Source organism: Mustelus asterias, chromosome 6, assembly GCF_964213995.1.
Source record: "Mustelus asterias chromosome 6, sMusAst1.hap1.1, whole genome shotgun sequence".
NCBI classification, from domain to species: domain Eukaryota; kingdom Metazoa; phylum Chordata; class Chondrichthyes; order Carcharhiniformes; family Triakidae; genus Mustelus; species Mustelus asterias.
Window position 1 is genome coordinate 24,085,348 of NC_135806.1, and position 19,070 is coordinate 24,104,417.

Genomic DNA, 19,070 nt, shown 5'->3' on the forward strand with positions numbered 1-19,070 from the left:
AGTGGCAGGACTGGAAGATCTGGTGAGCGGTGCAACACCTCCTGTTGCTGAGAAACAAGCAGCTCGGAGACCAGAGAGTCCCACCCATTTTCTGTATCTAAATTAACCCTAATTTTAAGTTTAGAATCATAGAAATCATAGAAACCCTACAGTACAGAAAGAGGCCATTCGGCCCATCGAGTCTGCACCAACCACAATCCCACCCAGGCCCCACCCCCATATCCCTACATATTTTACCCACTAATCCCTCTAACCTATGCATCTCAGGACACTAAGGGGCAATTTTAGCATGTCCAATCAACCTAACCCGCACATCTTTGGGCTGTGGAAGGAAACCGGAGCACCCAGGGGAAACCCACGCAGACACGGGGAGAATGTGCAAACTCCACACAGACAGTGACCCAAGCCGGGAATCGAACCCAGGTCCTTGGAGCTGTGAAGCAGCAGTGCTAACCACTGTGCTACCGTGCCGCCCACACCTGATTTTAAGTGAATGGTAACAAAATCTAAACATCATCAAAAAGTACTCACAGTGGGCAATTCGTTGTCACAGATCAACACATTCCTTGCTTCCAGTTCTTTAATCACAAGGTAGCGATCATATTTTATGTGCTAATATATTTTGTAATAACGCTATGATTTAGTGTGGGTGCTTTTTCTCTGATTGAATAAATAAAATCCTTATGTTGTACCATGTTAATGAGATCATAGTATATAGAGGTCACTAACTCTGATTTAACCTCGTACAGAGAGGTCACGAACACTTATTTAATCTTATACAGAGGTTACGAACCTTGACCCTCGTACAGAGGTCATGAACCTTGATTTAACCTCGTACAGAGGTCATGAACCCTGATTTAACCTCGTACAGAGGTCACAAACCCTGATTTAACCTCATACAGAGGTCACTAACCTTGATTTAACCTCGTACAGAGGTCACGAACACTGATTTAACCTCGTACAGAAGTCACAAATTCTGATTTAACCTTGTACAGAGGTCACGAACCCTGATTTAATCTCATACAATGGTCACAAAACCTGATTTAACGTGCTACCAACAGTCTTGAACTTGGTAGACTCATTTGTGAAATTACCAGGTCATCAATTTTCCGAATGATTGTACTGCTTTCCTTTAGGGCTTGAGAGACATATAAGTTGAGGCAGAATGGATATGGCGTTGAATTTATCTTGCAAGGTTAGCAGCACCAATTCAGAAGGATGAAAATACAGTGTAGATTTGGAAAAATAAGCTAATGTTATGATTTTTAACAGCACAGCAAATTGTTTTCATACAGACTTCCTCATATCCAAGATGTGGATAGAACATCTTAGAACCTCATAATAGGAGGCTGAAACTTGATCGCTGGTAAAGAAAGTAAGAATTTAAGGGAGAGATTGAAGAGATAGGCTTTTTTGTTAGGAAGCTTTTCAGGGCACAGTGGGATGCAGTAGGGAGATGTTATGAGACATAAACCGGGAGCCTTGTGATTAAATGAAGGTGTTACATAACAAGCAACAAAACTAACATTTGCTTGCTCTGAAAAAACTACACTTACAATTGAAGAACAATTTTTTGCCTTTAGACCTGTTACTCAAAAAAAAATGGCACCATAGACTGATCCTGAATTTCTCTGTTCTTTTTTCACAGCCGAATAGTAGTGGCCAAGTAGTGGGCAAAGTGCCTGGTCATTTTACTTCAGTACTGGCTCCCTCACCTCATCATGGCATGTCCAGACCGGTGACCCTGGCCATGTCTTCAGACACTAAACCCATCACTACATCAACCGAAGGTGAGACAACATCATCTCCATCGTCCAGTAAGTACCTTTAAAATAGGCAAGGTGTTACCCCCCTGCGATTATATCACTCCCTCCTCAAATCCTGATGCAAGAATAGTATTCACACTCCTGAGGTAAACAGAATAATATCTATGAAACTATTTCTCTCAGATTAAATACATTTTGTTATGTCGTTTTTTTTCTCTTGGCTTGTGTGTTTATCTCTCTCATTTGCATTATTAAAACAAAAATAAACCATGCAAACACGATAAAGAGGCAAGCATTTAACAAAGCTAATTGAATCATCGTGATTAATTCCCATGAATTGAGATGGATTTCAGAAAGTGCAGCTTATTTGACCATTAACATTTTTGGTGCTTTCTAAACAATAGACAGTATTGGACCAAGTTATAATTATACTTGAACTTTTGATTTTACAGTATTAATAAATTATTGTGGCAAATTTGGTTTGTGACAGCTGCAGCCTACAGTTTAAACAGCATTATGAGCTTTGATTGATCACAGCAAATTTCAAGAGAGCGCTCTCAGACTGTGTTAATGATGAAAATCAGATGTGCTGGAACGTGCTGCGATTGGCCATCTCTTTCCCAGGTCCTGTGGTTAAACTGCCACAGTGTGTTCTGTATCTCTCTCCCTGGGTGAAATTAACAAAGGCTCGCTAATGTGTTTCGTGGGAGACTGTCAGCAATGAAATAGGAGAACAATGTCTTCTTTTGAGAAAACCTCTAGACAGCTGCGACTTGTGTACTAATTGATTTGCCGTGCCTTTGCAGCTTCTCAGCTGTTCAAACCCGTGTCTGGTCACATGTAGACTACAGGTAGTTGTTCTGTGCCCAAGAATTAAAGGTGAGCGTACACTGTGCTGTAATTGTATGTTTTTTTTTGTTTTAAAACGCAGCACTTTTGCCGTGAGATTTAATGGGGCAGTTCTACTGAAGTATTGAGTGTGCTGAGGTTTGAACATATTTATAAATAGTTTTCTGATTCAAGTTCAGGTAAAAATATAAATTTATAGAATAGGAGCTTTCACTTTGTGAAAGTTTGCTTCATTCCTTCAGGGAGTAGTAACAGCTCCTCCAATGAATGACTAAGCAGGAAAGACCCAGTTCACTCCCTATTAGTGTTCAGTTGCTGATCACATAATTGTGGAGAAAAGGCTTAACAGTTGTCCTGAATTTTTCTATTTGGGGCGATTAAAATCTCCCATGGCTGCCCCTCCTCATTGTTACTCTGTGAGCTCTGCTGTCAGTTTTGATATCAGGCGAAGGCTGGGCACTGATTATGATGTCCCTGTAATTGAACAGTTCACCAACACTTCATAATAAAAGCTCACTCATTAATATTGGTGACTAGGAAAGTACTAGGGACAACACATGTCTATAGACTGTGCTCAAGGAAGGAGGCAAGATTATCAGAAAAGTATGCAGCAACTTGCAGAATAAGTCATTGAAAAAAAGAAAAAAAAAATTTTTTTTTGCTGTTACATTTCCAAAATGTTGTCCCAAATTTCTGTTTTTGTTTCATCCATTGGAAATTCTTTCATTTTTTTTTCATTCTCTTACTCTCTGGGTGGGATTTTCTGGCCCTTCCTGTCAGCAGGGTCTTCTAGTTCTGCTGAAGGCAACCCCCATGATGGGATTCCTGGCAGTGGGATCGGCAAGCCACAGAAAGCGCCATAGACCTCGGCAGGACTGGATCATCCAGCCAGCCGCCAATGGCAGGCCACCTTCACCAATGGAAAACCCTGGCCTTTTTGTCCTTCTAAACTTGACCTTTACCATTTTGAGCAGCTAAAAGAGTCAATGTTACAAATTCACATTCAATACACAGCATTGGTAACATCTAACCATTGCTGCTCTGTTATAAACTGTTTCAATGCCCCGCAGTCCATAGGTTCTACCTGTTAATGTTACCCATTGATTTTTTATCACTTGTATCTGGGACCACACAAGTTGCCTTGAAAGTTTACCAAAATATATGAATATTGACAGGGCCAGTTAGAACTGGAAAGCCAGATGAAGTTCCGAAAACGGAAACTACACAAAGAATACATGCGTGAAAGAAAGGAAGTGACCCACACTGGCACTTTGCTCTCCCTTCTATCATATATTCAAATAGAGTAGTCTTTCAAAAAACATGGAATGCGGCATTTCCACTTGAAAAGCACTGTGTTCAAAAAGTTGCATTAATGCATTCTGCATCTTGATTACAAAACTAATGCCCCCTTTCCCAATCCGCTTTGCCCTTAGAAAGAAAATCACAGCTGTCAGTTTTGTTCAGAAGGTCGGTTTTCTCGAAAGAAGATGCTTCTTGTTTCACTTTGATGCTACTTCACCAGTGATGAATAGAAACAGTGACAGACAATTTCTTTAACCTCCACCGGTTGGGTTGTACTATTCCCTGTGTTCTCAAAACCAAATGCACTCTGTGCACCGAAATTTGGAAATACAATCTGACTCCGACAAAAATCATGATTGAAATATAGAGCATAGGTCAGCCTTGAGGATTAAGTCTTGTCACGCTGTAATGGAACAAGATTCATTTAGTTAAACTAATGAGTGCAGCATTCATATGACATTCCACTAATTGTATTTTTTTTAACGCACTTGTTAACTCATTAAAAAAAATGAATTAATGTCTCTGAGATGTCTCCTGAAAAGTATATAGTAAAGGAAATAGTTCTTGCTAGTATTGCCAGAAATAACAACTACACCATTATACCTTCAGCATGTAAAAGGCTTGGTAGCACTGGCTGATTCACTTTTCTCAATCACTCAAAAATCCATTCTGCCCCCTTATCTGGAAGGTTTGCCTGAAGCAAAATTTTGTTTTAATAATGCTATGAAAGACTTCGATATTGCATTGATATTACAAAGTCTATTACCTGGAGTGTAATTTACATTTTTTCTTTTTAATCAGCCTATACAGGTTCAGGTACGCCCCCAGCCAACCGACAGTTTGTTGGACTCAGCTCAAGGGACCCAGCCTTCCTCCACCAGCAGCAGGTGGGCACAATTCCTCTCATTATTTGGCTAAGTGTGATAATGTTCCAGGTCCATTACGTTACTGCAGTGTTAATATTCTAAATCTTTTTAGCAGAGAACAGCAACTAATGGTATGAAGTCAGGAGGAAAGATTAACGTATCTACTTCTTTTCAAATGATAACTGCCACCTGCCCAAAGCACTATGGGACATTGCTTCCAATGAGAATCTGAACCTGGCTTCCATTGGCTCACTGTATTTCAAGGCTAAGTGACAGTTCACAACTGCATGATTGATCATGTTGTTATACTGTTCTATATTGTGCTGTGTTGCTATGAGAGCCTTACTGCTTACGTGAGGGTGACACGTGAATGTTAAATATTGTAACTAGTCGAAGATCTTAAGCACACAAACATTTTCAGTGTAGAAGTTTGCACATTGGTTGGCACTCCATTTTTAAAATGGATTTTCAAAGATAAGGCAAAGATATTTTCCAGAATTAACTCCTTTTTCATTCAGGTAGGCATGGCAGCCAATTAATTTTCTTTGCTCCTGTTGAGGGAAGGTGGATTCTGTGTGGAAAGTGGAACATTTTAATGAAGGACAACAGCATTAACTATTCTCCATCAACCTATCAGCTTTCTTCCACTGAAGTGACAGATGACCCCAGTTGCCCACCCAAGAGTGATTTAAAAGTGAACTTGACTATTCACACATGTGAATTATCAATTTGACAGCCAGCAGCTGCACAGAATTTTACCATCAATTTTGTAGTCCAAGCTAAACTCCCAGCCATCATTCACATCCATATTGTAAACAAATGTGTCATTGGTGACAGTGAGTTAGAGGAGAAAGATGCTCTTCTGAATTGAACATGCTCTGACTGCGAGTGTCTTAGATTGTCACCAGAGCAAAATTCTATTTGTCACATTACACAACATCTCTGCCCTCTGGTCAGCATTTTCAAAACACAAATAAAAATATAAGGAGGGATGCGAGTCGGAATCCGAGATTACATTTCATCTTTAAACGTTGCTCCTTTGCTTAATCTCTCATAAACGTATGTGGTGTTTGGTAATTACGGTTTATGTACCGTTTATGAAAGAAGAGCAGTAATTCATGATTTTGCTGAGACTTTCCGGTCCCCCGCTCTTGAATGCTGAAGTCATACTCAATTATCAATTAAATTTGCCTTTGTCTCATATTAGTGCGGGGTTTCGGTGCGGAGAGGGAGGAACTACATAAAAAGTACACTATTTAATAGAATACCATTAAAACATTAATAAGAGGACTAAGATGTAACTTTTTGAAGAATGGTTGAATAAAAATATCAGACTTAATAGGCACAGCCATGGTAAATTGTGAAAGTATTGTACAGTTGATGGCTTCAACATTAAGTTGCCGCTGAAGTGCACATGTACATCCATGATTGCTTACCAATGTCTCTTTGCCAGAATAACCCTCTGAGTACTCATTTTGGAACTTCTGTGCCCAACCACAAAAGCCACAAAGCAATAATTAGTGGTTTTGTCTCTCCATCCTTTTCTGTCACACCTATTTGCAGTCACTCTCTGTATTTTCCCTTTTAATTTTTTTTGGATGAAATTTCCATTTAAACGGATTTTCAAGACAAAATCATGCTCTTCTAGAACCTCTTGCCTTGTAAAATCTGGGATTGGGAACTAGAAATGGGAGATAGTTCCAGGTCCTGACCTCGCACGCTGTGCTTCAGACGAACCTAATGCAGTTTTCAGTGCTGCAGCTAATTAAAGTGCATGGAGAGGCCTTGCTGTTCAATCAAGAATGACAGACAGGCTCCTGACACAATTAAGGGTCTCATCCCACTGCTGTTGGTGGTGGGGGACCTGCCATGCCGGATGCATGATAGGCAGACCCTGACATGTTTGTTTGCAGGCTCCTGCAGTAGAGTCCCTCATTGAAAGGCACTCGGTGCATGATCAAGGCATTGGGAAGGTAGTGGGCATCTGAACAGAAAGACATTCCTCTGCCCTTGCTGCCAAACTCCCTCAATCCCTCTCCCCACAACTTTCATGGTGCGATCCCCCACCCTCCATTACTCACTTGTGCCTGGATCCTCCTTTATTCGAGGCCTCAGGTAGGTGTGGTAACAGCAGCCTCCCCAGTAATGTTTCCAAATACAGATGAGCCGCCGGCCTCTGGCCAGCAGATATCAAGGATAAGACTTCGATCCCGGGTTTCTTGATCTCGGGGGAAGGACCTCGACTGACGCGTTAAGTGCTTGAGTGTGGTGGGCCTTCTTGAAGAGAGGGTCTCGCTGGCTGTCCAGCCAATGGCCGAGACTTGTGTCACCTCCACAACAAGATGTGCAGATTAGGTTGATTGGCCATGCTAAATTAACCCTCGTGTCAGGGGGATTAGCAGGGTAAATATGAGGGGTTACGGGAATAGGGCTTGGGTGGGATTGTGGTCGGTGCGGATGCGATGGGCCAAATGGCCTCCTTCTGCACTGTAGGGACTCTATGATTCCGCCCTTAATGACAAGGTACCCAGATTACCACTGATACTCTGTGAGATGGCAATGCTGCTGGAAGGCTTGACTGAGGTATTCTTCTCACCGTCCTCTTGCAAAGTCTCTCAAACGTTCCCTCATTTGCAATATCACCTTTTTCTTCTGATGGATTCTACCACATCAGGAAGTATCCGTACTTTGTTTATTTTCACTGGAGTCCTGGTAAGCACATTGGTGAAGAACAAATGGTTCATATTCCTGCTCTTTTGTTCACTAATATTACCAAATGTGATTTCATACAAAAGTGATAGGATTTGTCTTGATCATGTTCTGACAAGAAGTGCTCAACACTTTGTGGAATTCAAAGGATGGTCAAATTTGTAAAGCCTTCCCAACAAATTCAAAAAACTTTCAGAAACATTGAGAACGAATCACTTCTTCTGAGAATATTATATTAAGCACCAAAGATAAAACAATTTTGTAGTTTTGTTGCAGGCAAAATCGTATCTCGTAGCTGCAGCAGAATACGGAAACAAGATCTAAAACCTCAATAAGAGAGTTCTTTGATCAGTGCTGTTCTCAATGCACTTTCAATATCGAGAGTAGTCATGGCAAATAGTCTCAAAGCAATGTATAATCAACAAAAACAGACACATAGTACAGAAGGAGGCCATTTGGCCCATCAGGTCTACTCTGACTCAGTATCAGCCCACACACCTAGCCCCCCCGCCACCCCCCCCCCCCCTCCACCCACCCCCCGAAGCCTGCCCACCCAATACCAGTAAATCCACATTACCCACACAACTTGGGACACTAAGGAGCAATTTAGCAAAGCTAATCCATCTAACCTGCACATCTTTGGACATTAAAAATATATTTCTATACTTTCCTTATATGACTGCCCATCCCCCCAACACAGCCAGCCTCTATCAGAAACATACAAGTTATTATTTTGGAATTGATCATTTTCATTTAAAGATTAAAAATTTAATGAGCTTTTAATAGATTGAAGAGGTCTCTCTGGTGATGGACATTTCACACAGACACAATTAACTTTATTAGCTATGACTGAATTCAACACTATAGTGAAAATTTCTAACATCCAATCCTGGTGAAATCAAGATACAGCATAAGGAATACAGTTACAATTCCACTGTAACTCCCTTCCATACCACAGCACTCTCTCAAGCAAAACAACTGATCAGTTCAGAGTCTTATGCTTGTAGTTTTTAAAGTTTTTGATAGTCCGTATCAAATAGTCCAAACTGGGTGGACTATCTATATCTAATACCAAGCGCATATGAAACAAAATCATGGGGGGGGGGGGGGGGAGGAATTTGCGTGAAAATTGGGGTAACTCCCACGGGTTTTTTTTAAACAGGATTTTTGAAATGAAATTCCCACACTCTGAGCACTGCAGAGTGCGCAAGCGAGATTCACATTGAAAATCTGTGCCGGGGCCTATTCCTGCTGGAGATGCCAGCAGCATAGTGCTGAGTGGGCCATTACACATGCACCAATCTGTCAGCACCGAAATCGGCGCATATGCAGTAGCCCCGCACTGCTGGCCTCCCAATCACTGGCCAGCCCTGCTACCCCCCATCGCTGGCCCTCCCACCCCACTCCCCGATCGCTGGCCTTCCAGACCTGCCTGAACCAGCCGATGTTCCCCCCCCCATCAGCCGGCCCCGATCTCCTTGAACCCCTCCCCCGCGGCAGTCCCAATCTCCTCTTCCCTCCCTCTGCCACCAAGCCCTATGCAGAGTGGCAGTGGTACCCCGCACCCTCACTGTTTGCCCCCTCTGGCCCTGCTCCCTTGGCACTACCCAGTGCCTGGTGGGCAGTGCCAGTTTGCCCCTTGGACAGTGCCAGAGAACCAGGCTGGGGAGGCCTCCATGGCCTCTGTCCCCTCCTGCAGGTCGGGCCACCTGTTTCCCATTAGTAGGGAGCAGGAATAAACCCTGCTGGAGGGAACCACTCCTCACAGACTTCAGTCCTGGGCCACTAATAGAATGTAAATTGAGATTTAAATATTTAAATCAGCTCCATGCTGATTTCTGGTGTGGAGCTGATGACTCCAAAACACTTGGAGCCAGAGATGCGTGGAGGCCGTGGCACCCAGTGGGAAGTCCACTAAACAGCCTCTGCTGACGTTTCCCGGCCCGCTGTGCTGCTCGGAGAATCAGCCCTATGATGTCTTGAATGAACAAGCTTTAATTGATCGGTCTATCCTATGTATTGATTTAAAAAATCTTTCCCAAGGGGAGAATCTAAAACTAGCAGCAACTGTTTAAAATTAAAGGGTAGATCATTTAAAATGGAGATGAGGTGAATTATTTTCACTCACAGGGTCGTGAGTCTCTTCTCTTTCTGAAAAGATGGTGGAAGCAGTTTTTGAATATTTTTAAGGCAGAGGTAAATAATTTCTTGGTAAGCAAGGGGATGATAGGTTATCAGGAGTAGGTTGGTGCCGATTTGAAGTTGCTATCGGATCAGCCATGATCTTATTAAATGACGGAGTAAGCTCGAGGGGCTGAATGGTCTACTGCTCTTTGTTCATGTGTAAGTTCTATATTTAATTAAGAATACGCAGAATGAACAATGGAATTGATAAACCACTTTTATCTAATGAACAATGTTAAAGGTTCTTTTGCTGGATTTTATCTATGGTGACATAGTTTATGAGCTGAATTTTGCCTTTAAAGACAAAAGTGAACAGGAATGAATTGAATGCTGACACTTGGTGATGCTCAAGGGGTTAACCTTTCTAGAATATTAACATGGATGTGATTTACGAGAAAGCTTTTATTACTTATCAGCTTCAGAGTGTTTGATACTTATTGCCTTGTACTTAGGCAGCAAAAAAAAATGAATTGTATAAAAATAGAAAGCATGGGTCAAAATAAATCCAACTATTCCTCATTTTATATTAGCCAAGAATTTTTTAAAAAGCTGATGGGGAGAATGAGCTGCAGTGGGAAAAGGTCCTTCTAACACTAGATATTTTAATAGGTGGTGACCCTTAAAATAAATAGTGTCAGCTGCGTAACCTTTTCTCTTTGTTGTGGCTGCCTGCATTATGATTCATATTTCTGTGGTATGATATCATACGACTGGATGACTCTCTTTTGACATTGCTCCGTGGCTTTAATGCCAAAGAAAACCTGAAATTTTTCTACGGATGAATTGTGGGCAGTTAAAGCAAAACAAGGCCATTAGTAGGATAGCTGTACCTCTTTAGTGTCTCTACTACAGCTATTTAATTTCAATAAGAGTGCGTTCAAATGGTTTATAACAAGCAGAATTTAAGATTTCATGCATCATTTAGCTTTAGTAATGGAAGTTACTCTGAAATGCTTAACTGCCATGAGGGTAGATATATTTGCTAATTTTGTGTGCAATAATCCTTAATTTTAAAAGTGCCATGAAACACCAAGCTACCAAAATTAGATGTTAATGCTTCACTAAATATATTGTGGCTTAAAGTATCAATTGAACAAATAATGTTTAGCGAGTGTATATGCTGCCTGCCATGTTCCTCTTCTCAATTGATACCGAATAAACACTATATGTATAAACAAAGGTATGTGTATTTCTATAGGGTCAATCTATTAACTAACGTTGGGTAAGCATATGGGCTCAGTTAGTGCTTTTGTATAGATATATTAGTCTCTGAAAAGCTGCTGTGTTGAATCTGGTACTTCCTTATCAAAATAATGCGAACTTGTAGCAAAATGCATGGACAAAGAGAGGACATGGCTTATAGTTTTCTAACTGTTTTGCGTTCTTTCATCTGTCTGTATAAAGGGAGTCTGAATCTTGACGTGAACCTATAGTCATGGTCTCAGTCTGGCATCAGTGACTTGGCGGTTAATCAAGCAGCATGAGGTAGTTGGTGGCAGCTTGTTGCAGTGGCTATGTATAACTAATTAGAGCATACAAAATGGTCTGTCGCACTCATCGAAACAGCAACAAGCAAAATCAGTACACTGCTTGCTCTGTCTGTATATGTAGTTAATTGGGCAGTCAGGTTAATGAGCAATTGTGCATTTGTAATGATTAGAAATGAATAACAGCCGCACATTAAACATCGCAAGAATCTATCAGGCCAATTGCACCAGAAGCACAGGTCAGCACATTTTTACAGTAAAATTACTGTACATTGACTTCAAATTCTAGAATCACATTTTTTCAAGAAAGATTCAACAATTGGAAATGTTAACAAGGCATATACCACTCTTCCAAACTGTAGGCTCTATTCATTAGTTTTCTCATGTTAGAAAACATAGGCATGATCCTTTTTAGTAAGAAAAGCCCTTCTCTGCCCTTTACTGCTTTTGTACTTCTAAAGATTTACAAAGCCCCAAAAATAATAGTTGCCGAGACAAAGCACTGCAATACATGACTTACCTTATTTCTACTTGCTACTCAAAGTGTCTCCCTTTTGACTAAGCAAGTGAAAGTTAATACATGAATACAAATCTGAGAAGAATGTGGTTCATGTAGAGAAATCTGCTGATGAAAAAGATGATTTCTGCAATGCCCTGTTTAATTCAATAAAATAGAACACTTCTCAATTTTCCAGTGCAATCCACTTTGCAAATGACAAGATAAGACCTAAAAGTCTTTGCAAAGCCAACAGGATCGTAGTGGATATTTCATCACTGCTGGATTTCACAATGCACTTGGTTGAAATCAGAATTATCTTGATCTATGCAGTCCAAGTAGGGAATGCTACAGAGTGTATCATTTGGATTCAATATTAGGAGTTTCAAATTAATTTTGCCAGTGTTGTTACTTGGTAGATATATCACTAGGCCCATAAAAAAAAAGTATTCAGAAAATTAAATCCGACTGCTTAATTGCCTTTCCCCTTGGTAAGCAAGCCATTTCAAAATGGCTCCCCCAACACACTGGGGGAGTGATGTGCTGCTGAAGACAGCTAATAAATAGGTTAAACCTATTGTTGGTGGATTGCACTTGAAATAATGACCACAATACCTGGTCCCAAAGTTAGTTGATTTTTTAAATGAGCAATGAATACTTGATAAAGTTCCAAGAAATTTCCAACAGGTTTGTAAATTCTGATGATATCACCATACTGGAGAGTAGAATTGGTTGTATAATTTGGAAAACATGCAAAAATCAATATCTTTCCTCTCCTAAGCACCTCGCAAAACCTCATACTGTCACAGAGAGTATCTGTAGTAACATAGGTATATCACAGCAGTTGTGTAACAGAGTGTTCATGACGCACTGTTTCAGATTTTCATTTAGACTTGTGTGATTACTGGCTATAATTTGTTAATCATATTCTTCCATTTGTCTTTAATACAGTTTATTGTTAAATTACATGAAGGGGTGTGCTCCTGGTTTTAATGCTTTTGAGTTCATTAAACTGGTGATTTTATTCTCCACTCTTATGCTATTCTTTTGCATTACTGGGTTGCCTTTGATTTACTTTTTTCTTTGAGGTGTAGTAGTTGTTGGAGGTGGTGGACTTTCAGAGAACAAGCTTTAATGGGGACACAATGAATGGAAAACCACATCAATGCACCACAGCCCTCCTCCCGACATAGGCAACTGCAGCAGTGGAAGGAAGTCTGCTGTGGACAATCAGCATCCCACAGGCTCCCAGTTCTCATTGTGTCTTGGGTTATGACTGACAGCTTGACATGAAATCAAATCACTGGACTACCAAGGTGAAGGCCGAACGCAAAGATATAGGAGGAGGGAAGTTGGGTCATATTACACAGACGCTTCTTCTAAAGGAAATTGGGAAAGGAAACTGCAGTCAAAATACCAACAGTCCGTGGAAAAATCAAGCTTGTTTAATTTTATTGATGTCCTGCCTCCTTCTAGTAATCTAAGCAAAATACGCCCATTCTCTGTCTTCCTTTCTTGAAAGCCAGTTACCTTAAATTTGCTTTGTGGTTTTTGAGACATTTACAGTGTCATTTTACATAATTTAAAGAATTTTCTACAATTATTGCAAAAGGTGGCATTTGAACGAATGCTGGTGTGTGCTGTGTAGTTCAGAATTGTAACCATGTTGGTGAATCATCAGTTCCATTTTGACCCCAGTACATTCCCACCAAACTTTAACTACTCTGCATCTATTATATGTGCTGTTGCATTTCCTGGGTTCAATAATTTTGATATGTTTATTGGTGCTTTGTAGCACTTTTTAGACAAGGATGACATTACTCTGTATTAGAACTAAATAAAGGTGAAGTCACCATAGACCCAAATGACCATAGGGTGCTCTCCCCCTTAAAGGCCGGTGATTTAACCTGACTGGTGGTGATTTAACCTGAAGATCACCACACTTCAGGCGAGGGGCAAGGTTGGAGAAGGTGGAACCTTCATGAATAACCTCAGCTGGTATGGGAATTGAACCCGCGCTGTTGGCATTGCATTGCATCACTAACCAACCGTTCAGACAACTGAGCTAAACCAACTCCTATGTGCTAAATATGCATTGATGTATAGCGATTTAATAAATTCGGATCAAAGGCGAATTAGAATATTTTTGTCCCAAAATTCCTCCTAGAACAGATTGAATTACTGCTAATAATCACTTTTTGGCCTGTTAAACACCAATTAAGGCAAACTTGCAAATATGTAGATGTCCGACCCACATTGTATTAATGGTTATGACTTTGAAGTTGGTGTTGAGAGAGTGGAAGGAGTCAGCATTGGTCCAGCACACAGCAGAATAGGAGCAAATAAAATGGTGAGGTTACATGATGGTGCACAGGCAAACAATGCTGGACATGTTGGAAATGAAAAATTGGCAGAAGTAGCTGCAGAATATACTAAGGTGCAAAGACAGAACTGAGCAGCACGGTTCTTCCAGTTGGCTGTTCAGTTTTGCTTTACATATATCCATTGTGGGTGGCACAATAGTTAGCACTGCTGCCTCACAGCGCCAGGGACCGGGGTTCAATTAATTCCCAGCTTGCCTGTGCGGAGTTCGCACGTTTTCCCCATGTCTGTGTGGGTTTCCTCCGGGTGCTCCGGTTTCCTCCCACAGTCCAAAAGATGTGCTGGATAGGTGCATAAACCATGCTAAATTCTCCTCATGTGTGCGCGAACAGGCACCAGAGCGTGGCAACTGGGGGATTTCCATTGCAGTGTTAATGTAAGCCTACTTATGACACTAATAAATAAACTTTAAAACTTGTAATTCATTTGAGCTTTCACAAAATGCGTAGAACTTGAGCCCTACTAAAAGTACCGGAAAGAAAGGCAAGTAATATTAAGTACCAGTCAACTGACTGCGCGTACACAAGGAAATTTAAATTGCTTTGAGGGGGAAGAAGTGGGGAGAGAGGTACAGAAACTATTTGTGGTCATCATCATTATCTTGAAACCACAATCAGCTGAAATGAAAATCCACAGCTACAAGTGAGCTTCTGCAGGAAATGGACGGAAAAAGGCAGATTTATTTTGGTTTCCCTTTCCCCAGTTTATGACTGATTAAACTCGAGAATTTCTGCTCTCAATTCTTTTTTTTCAAGGCGCCACTTCAGCATCTTTCTATATAAACTCTAGGGAAACTCACTTCTCCTAGTGCCATTTATCATTCTTGTATGTTCGTCCAGATTACTGTAGTGATGGTTTTGTTCTAATACATATTTCATTCAGAGGCCCCTAGTTCACAACTGTAAGTTTAGGAGCGGGATAGGTTTGAGGAGGAGAAGGGAAGAGTGAGGTGTAGAATATCCGACATGTCTCTGAAAGGGTTGAATGTCAGGTTTGGGGAGCAAGGGCGGCATGGTGGCACAGTGGTTAGCACTGCTGCCTCACAGCGCCAGGATCCCGGGTTCAATTCTGGCCTCGGTTCGCTGTCTGTGTGGAGTTTGCACATTCTCCCCATGTCTGTGTGGGTTTCCTCTGGGTGCCCTGATTTCCTCCCACATTCCAAAGATGTGCAGGTTCGGTTTATTGGCCATGGTAAATTGACCCTAGTTTCAGGGCATTAACAGTGTAAATATGTGGGGTTATGGGAAGAGAGCCAGGATGGAATTGTGGTCGGTGCAGACTTGATGGGCCAAATGGGCTCCTTTTGCACTGTAGGGATTCTATAAAAATGTGGACTGGAGACTTACAGTACTTGATTCTTTTAACAGTGCAAAACATACGAGTGACCCAGCCATGAATCATGAAAACTTGCCTTTTGAAGGTACAGTCGTAGATTTTGAGTCAAGGCCCTGGATGGACACCTGACATTTTAATATCAGGACTATGGGACTAGCTAGTTTCTAATAATAGTGATACAATGTGATTCACATGTAAAAAAATACAGATATGGATAGATAATTGGTTTATTGGAAAATCATGGCAGCAGATGCCAAATTGTGATGATGATGATACAAATAAAACAAGTAATCATAATTATAGACAACCATTAAAATAAATATTAAAAGGATTACACAATTATAATCATTTTAGTATTCAAATAATTACAATATGTTGCAAAATGCAAGTCTCCTTAATTTACACTGCATTTTATATTTAAATCAATAGATCATATTTTGTCATGCTGAGTCTGTTAAATTCTCAATCATTTACATACTAATTATGAGTTTTGAAAAGTAGGGTATTGGACTGTCTTGTCTATTTCTTCTACATCTTATTTACAGAATGGTCTATTTCCGCCTTTAATTCCATTGCACATTTACTTTTGTGCGGTTGTGGCGATGGGAAATGGGATTCAGGAGTTTTCTAACAAAGTCCAGACAGAGTTTTCAACCTTTCAGCAAGGGAACACACATTCAGTTGTGCCAGAGTAGCTTTGGTACGCATTACCTAGGATCAGTTTTCAGTGCTTGTTATTGAATACCTTCAAGCTTGTTCACACGCATTTTTTCCGAAGTTAAGCATTCTAAACAGGAGCTGCATAGTCAACAATGGGTCTTGCATTACTGTTAAACGGTAAATGTTAAATGGGGTGGCACGGTAGCATAGTGGTTAGCACTGCTGCTTCACAGCTCCAGGGACCTGGGTTCGAATCCCGGCTCGGGTCGCTGCCTGGGTGGAGTTTGCACATTCTCCCTGTGTCTGCGTAGGTTTCCTCCGGGTGCTCCGGTTTCCTCCCACAGTCCAAAGATGTGCGGGCTAGGTTGATTGGCCATTCTAAATTGCCTCTTAGTGTCCCGGGATGCATAGGTTAGAGGGGTTAGTGTGTGGATAGGGCCTGGGTGGGATTGTGGTTGGTGCAGACTCGATGGGCCAAATGGCCTCTTTCTGCACTGTAGGATTCTATGATAAACACAGTGAATAGGCCAATTTGAGATACGTTGTGATGCTGAAGAAGATGTAGCATGTGGAGTCTTCCATTTTGCTCGCTTAAGCATTTCATTCATTTGGCAATTCCATACTCGATTATCCATAATTAAAACTAATAACACAATGAATAAGTGTGCAAATTTCCCTCCTTGCAGCAAAATTCCTCTGAAGTCAGGCATTTAAGAACTACAGCTTTGGTAAATAATTTGCACAAAGGTTTTACACAGCAAATGCATATTAAAATACTTTATTTGCTTTGGATTGAAGATTACTTCCCCTTGGTCCTTTCATCTCCATGTATGCATTGCATATCATCATTTGCATGATATATCTATATTAATAAGCTTAGATTTTTACCATGTTATGAAGTACTCCCCATTTACTCTGCCTGCTGCCAAACAAGAATTTCATTCCTGAACAAACCTTTGCAATTCAACAGAATAGATATTAAGACAAAGGAACGTAGATAAATAGTGAGAAACTATTTCCATTTGAGAGCATCAAGTACGAGAGGACACACATTCAAAATAACTGGCAAAAGTAACAGTGATGTTGAGGAGAATTATTTCACCCAGAGGGTGGTTGGAGTCTGGAACAAACTTCCTGAGAGGGTGATGGAGGCAGGTTTGATCGCGGTAAAAAAGGAATTGGATTTTGTGCAAGGTTATGGGGATAAGGCAGGCAAATGGGACTAGGTAGAATGCTCTTTTAGTGAGCCAGTGCAGACTCAGTGAACTAAATGGCTTCCTTCTGCACTGTAAAGATTCTGTGATTTTATCTTTTGATATACATATTTGATTTAATAGAGACTTTCATTCTAAACAAGCAGATGTTAATCCCATCAGTGTTTTTATTTGTGGCATCAGTGATATCATAGGGACTTATTGCTATTTTATAGTTCTTGTGAGGGCATCCATTTTTTTATTGTCCAGTGATGTCACTTGCCCTTGTACTTGAGTGACAGAGTGTTAGGTCAATTGCCACTCTGCACTGTCACCAAAAATACTATGCACTGAGTGTATAGTACTGAGTTTGCTTTTAATTTTCTCTCCTTCCTGAATTACCTGGTCTCTATTTGGAACTCCCCCAGCAGAGTAACAGAATGGGAAGGCAATGGCAAGGAAAGTCCTATCTCAAAGACTGAGCTTGACTATGATGCCTGATAGTTGAATACTGGCCGATGCTCTGTGCTCACAAAACAAGAATGGCCCACTGTGGTGCTTGCACAAATATACCATAAAATGAGTCAGCAGTTAAAGATGAGGAAAGGAAAAACTTAACAATTAAAACATTTTTGCTTCCACAAAATGAGCATCACTCATGTAACAGAGACTTTTATTATAGCCAGATAAAGAGAGGGATATTCAAACTGCTGTTACTGTCAGAGAGAACAGCGACATGGGTGGAAAATCTGGAGAAACTCGGGAAATGTGATTCTCTCCAGAGAGACAGTATTTTGCAATTTTCCCCATCTCTTCCAGTGACATCACGACGTTCACGCCCACAGAAGGCGGGAACTTCATTTTAAAAGATTTCAATGAATTTAAATATTATTAATGGGACCCCAAAACATGATTCTCCCTCACTAAGTATTCATGTCACATTGGCGAGGTTTACAAACCCTAACGATGGCACTGTGGCACAGTGGTTAACACTGCTGCCTCACGGTGCCAGGAACTGGGTTCGATTCCCACCTTGGGTCATCGTCTGTGTAGAGTCTGCACGTTCTCCCCGTGTCTGCGTGAGTTTCGTCAGGGTGGTTGGGTTTCCTCACAAACTCCAAAGATGTGCAGCTTAGGTGCATTGGCCATACTAAATTCTCCCTCAGTGTGACCGAACAGGTGCCAGAGTGTGGTGACCAAGGGATTTTCACAGTAACTTCATTGCAGTGTTAATGTAAGCCTACTTGTGACACTAATAAATAAACTTTTTTAAACTTTAAAAAGATTTGAAACAGTCACGAGGATCCTTCCGGGGGTGCACTGCCAGGTTGGCACTGCCAACCTGTGCCAGGGCTAGTGCCGGGGCGGGCCCTAGTGGGAGCCCCATGTGGGGGGAGATCCCGATACCTCTGTGGTGATGGTGGGTGGTGGGGAAGATGATTTTGTGTTGGGATTGGGTTGCCACCTGCTCTGTCAGAGTGACAGTGTAAACTCTGGCCACTTATTTTTAATGATGTGGAGATGCCGGTGTTGGACTGGGGTAAACACAGTAAGAAGTTTAACAACACCAGGTTAAAGTCCAACAGGTTTATTTGGTAGCAAAAGCCACACAAGCTTTCAGAGCTCCAAGCCCCTTCTTCAGGTGAGTGGGAATTCTGTTCACAAACAGGGCATATAAAGACACAGACTCAATTTACAGAATAATGGTTGGAATGCGAATACTTACAGCTAATCAAGTCTTTAAGATATAAACAACATGAGTGGAGAGAGCATCAAGACAGCCTGTCTTCATGCTCTCTCCACTCATGTTGCTTGTATCTTAAAGACTTGATTAGCTGTAA

General features: G+C 41.1%; 1 protein-coding gene across 8 annotated transcripts in view; it reads left to right on the forward strand.

Annotated features, from left to right (window-relative positions):
- The window catches only part of LOC144494784 (nuclear factor 1 B-type-like), a 321,955-nt gene that overhangs the window by 253,259 nt on the left and 49,626 nt on the right, over positions 1-19,070 (forward strand). For all 8 annotated transcript variants that reach the window (XM_078214123.1, XM_078214127.1, XM_078214124.1 and 5 more), the window contains 2 exons: positions 1,649-1,790; positions 4,719-4,804. In XM_078214123.1, the coding sequence (XP_078070249.1) occupies positions 1,649-1,790; positions 4,719-4,804 (228 nt within the window). The remainder of the gene's footprint in view (positions 1-1,648; positions 1,791-4,718; positions 4,805-19,070) is intronic.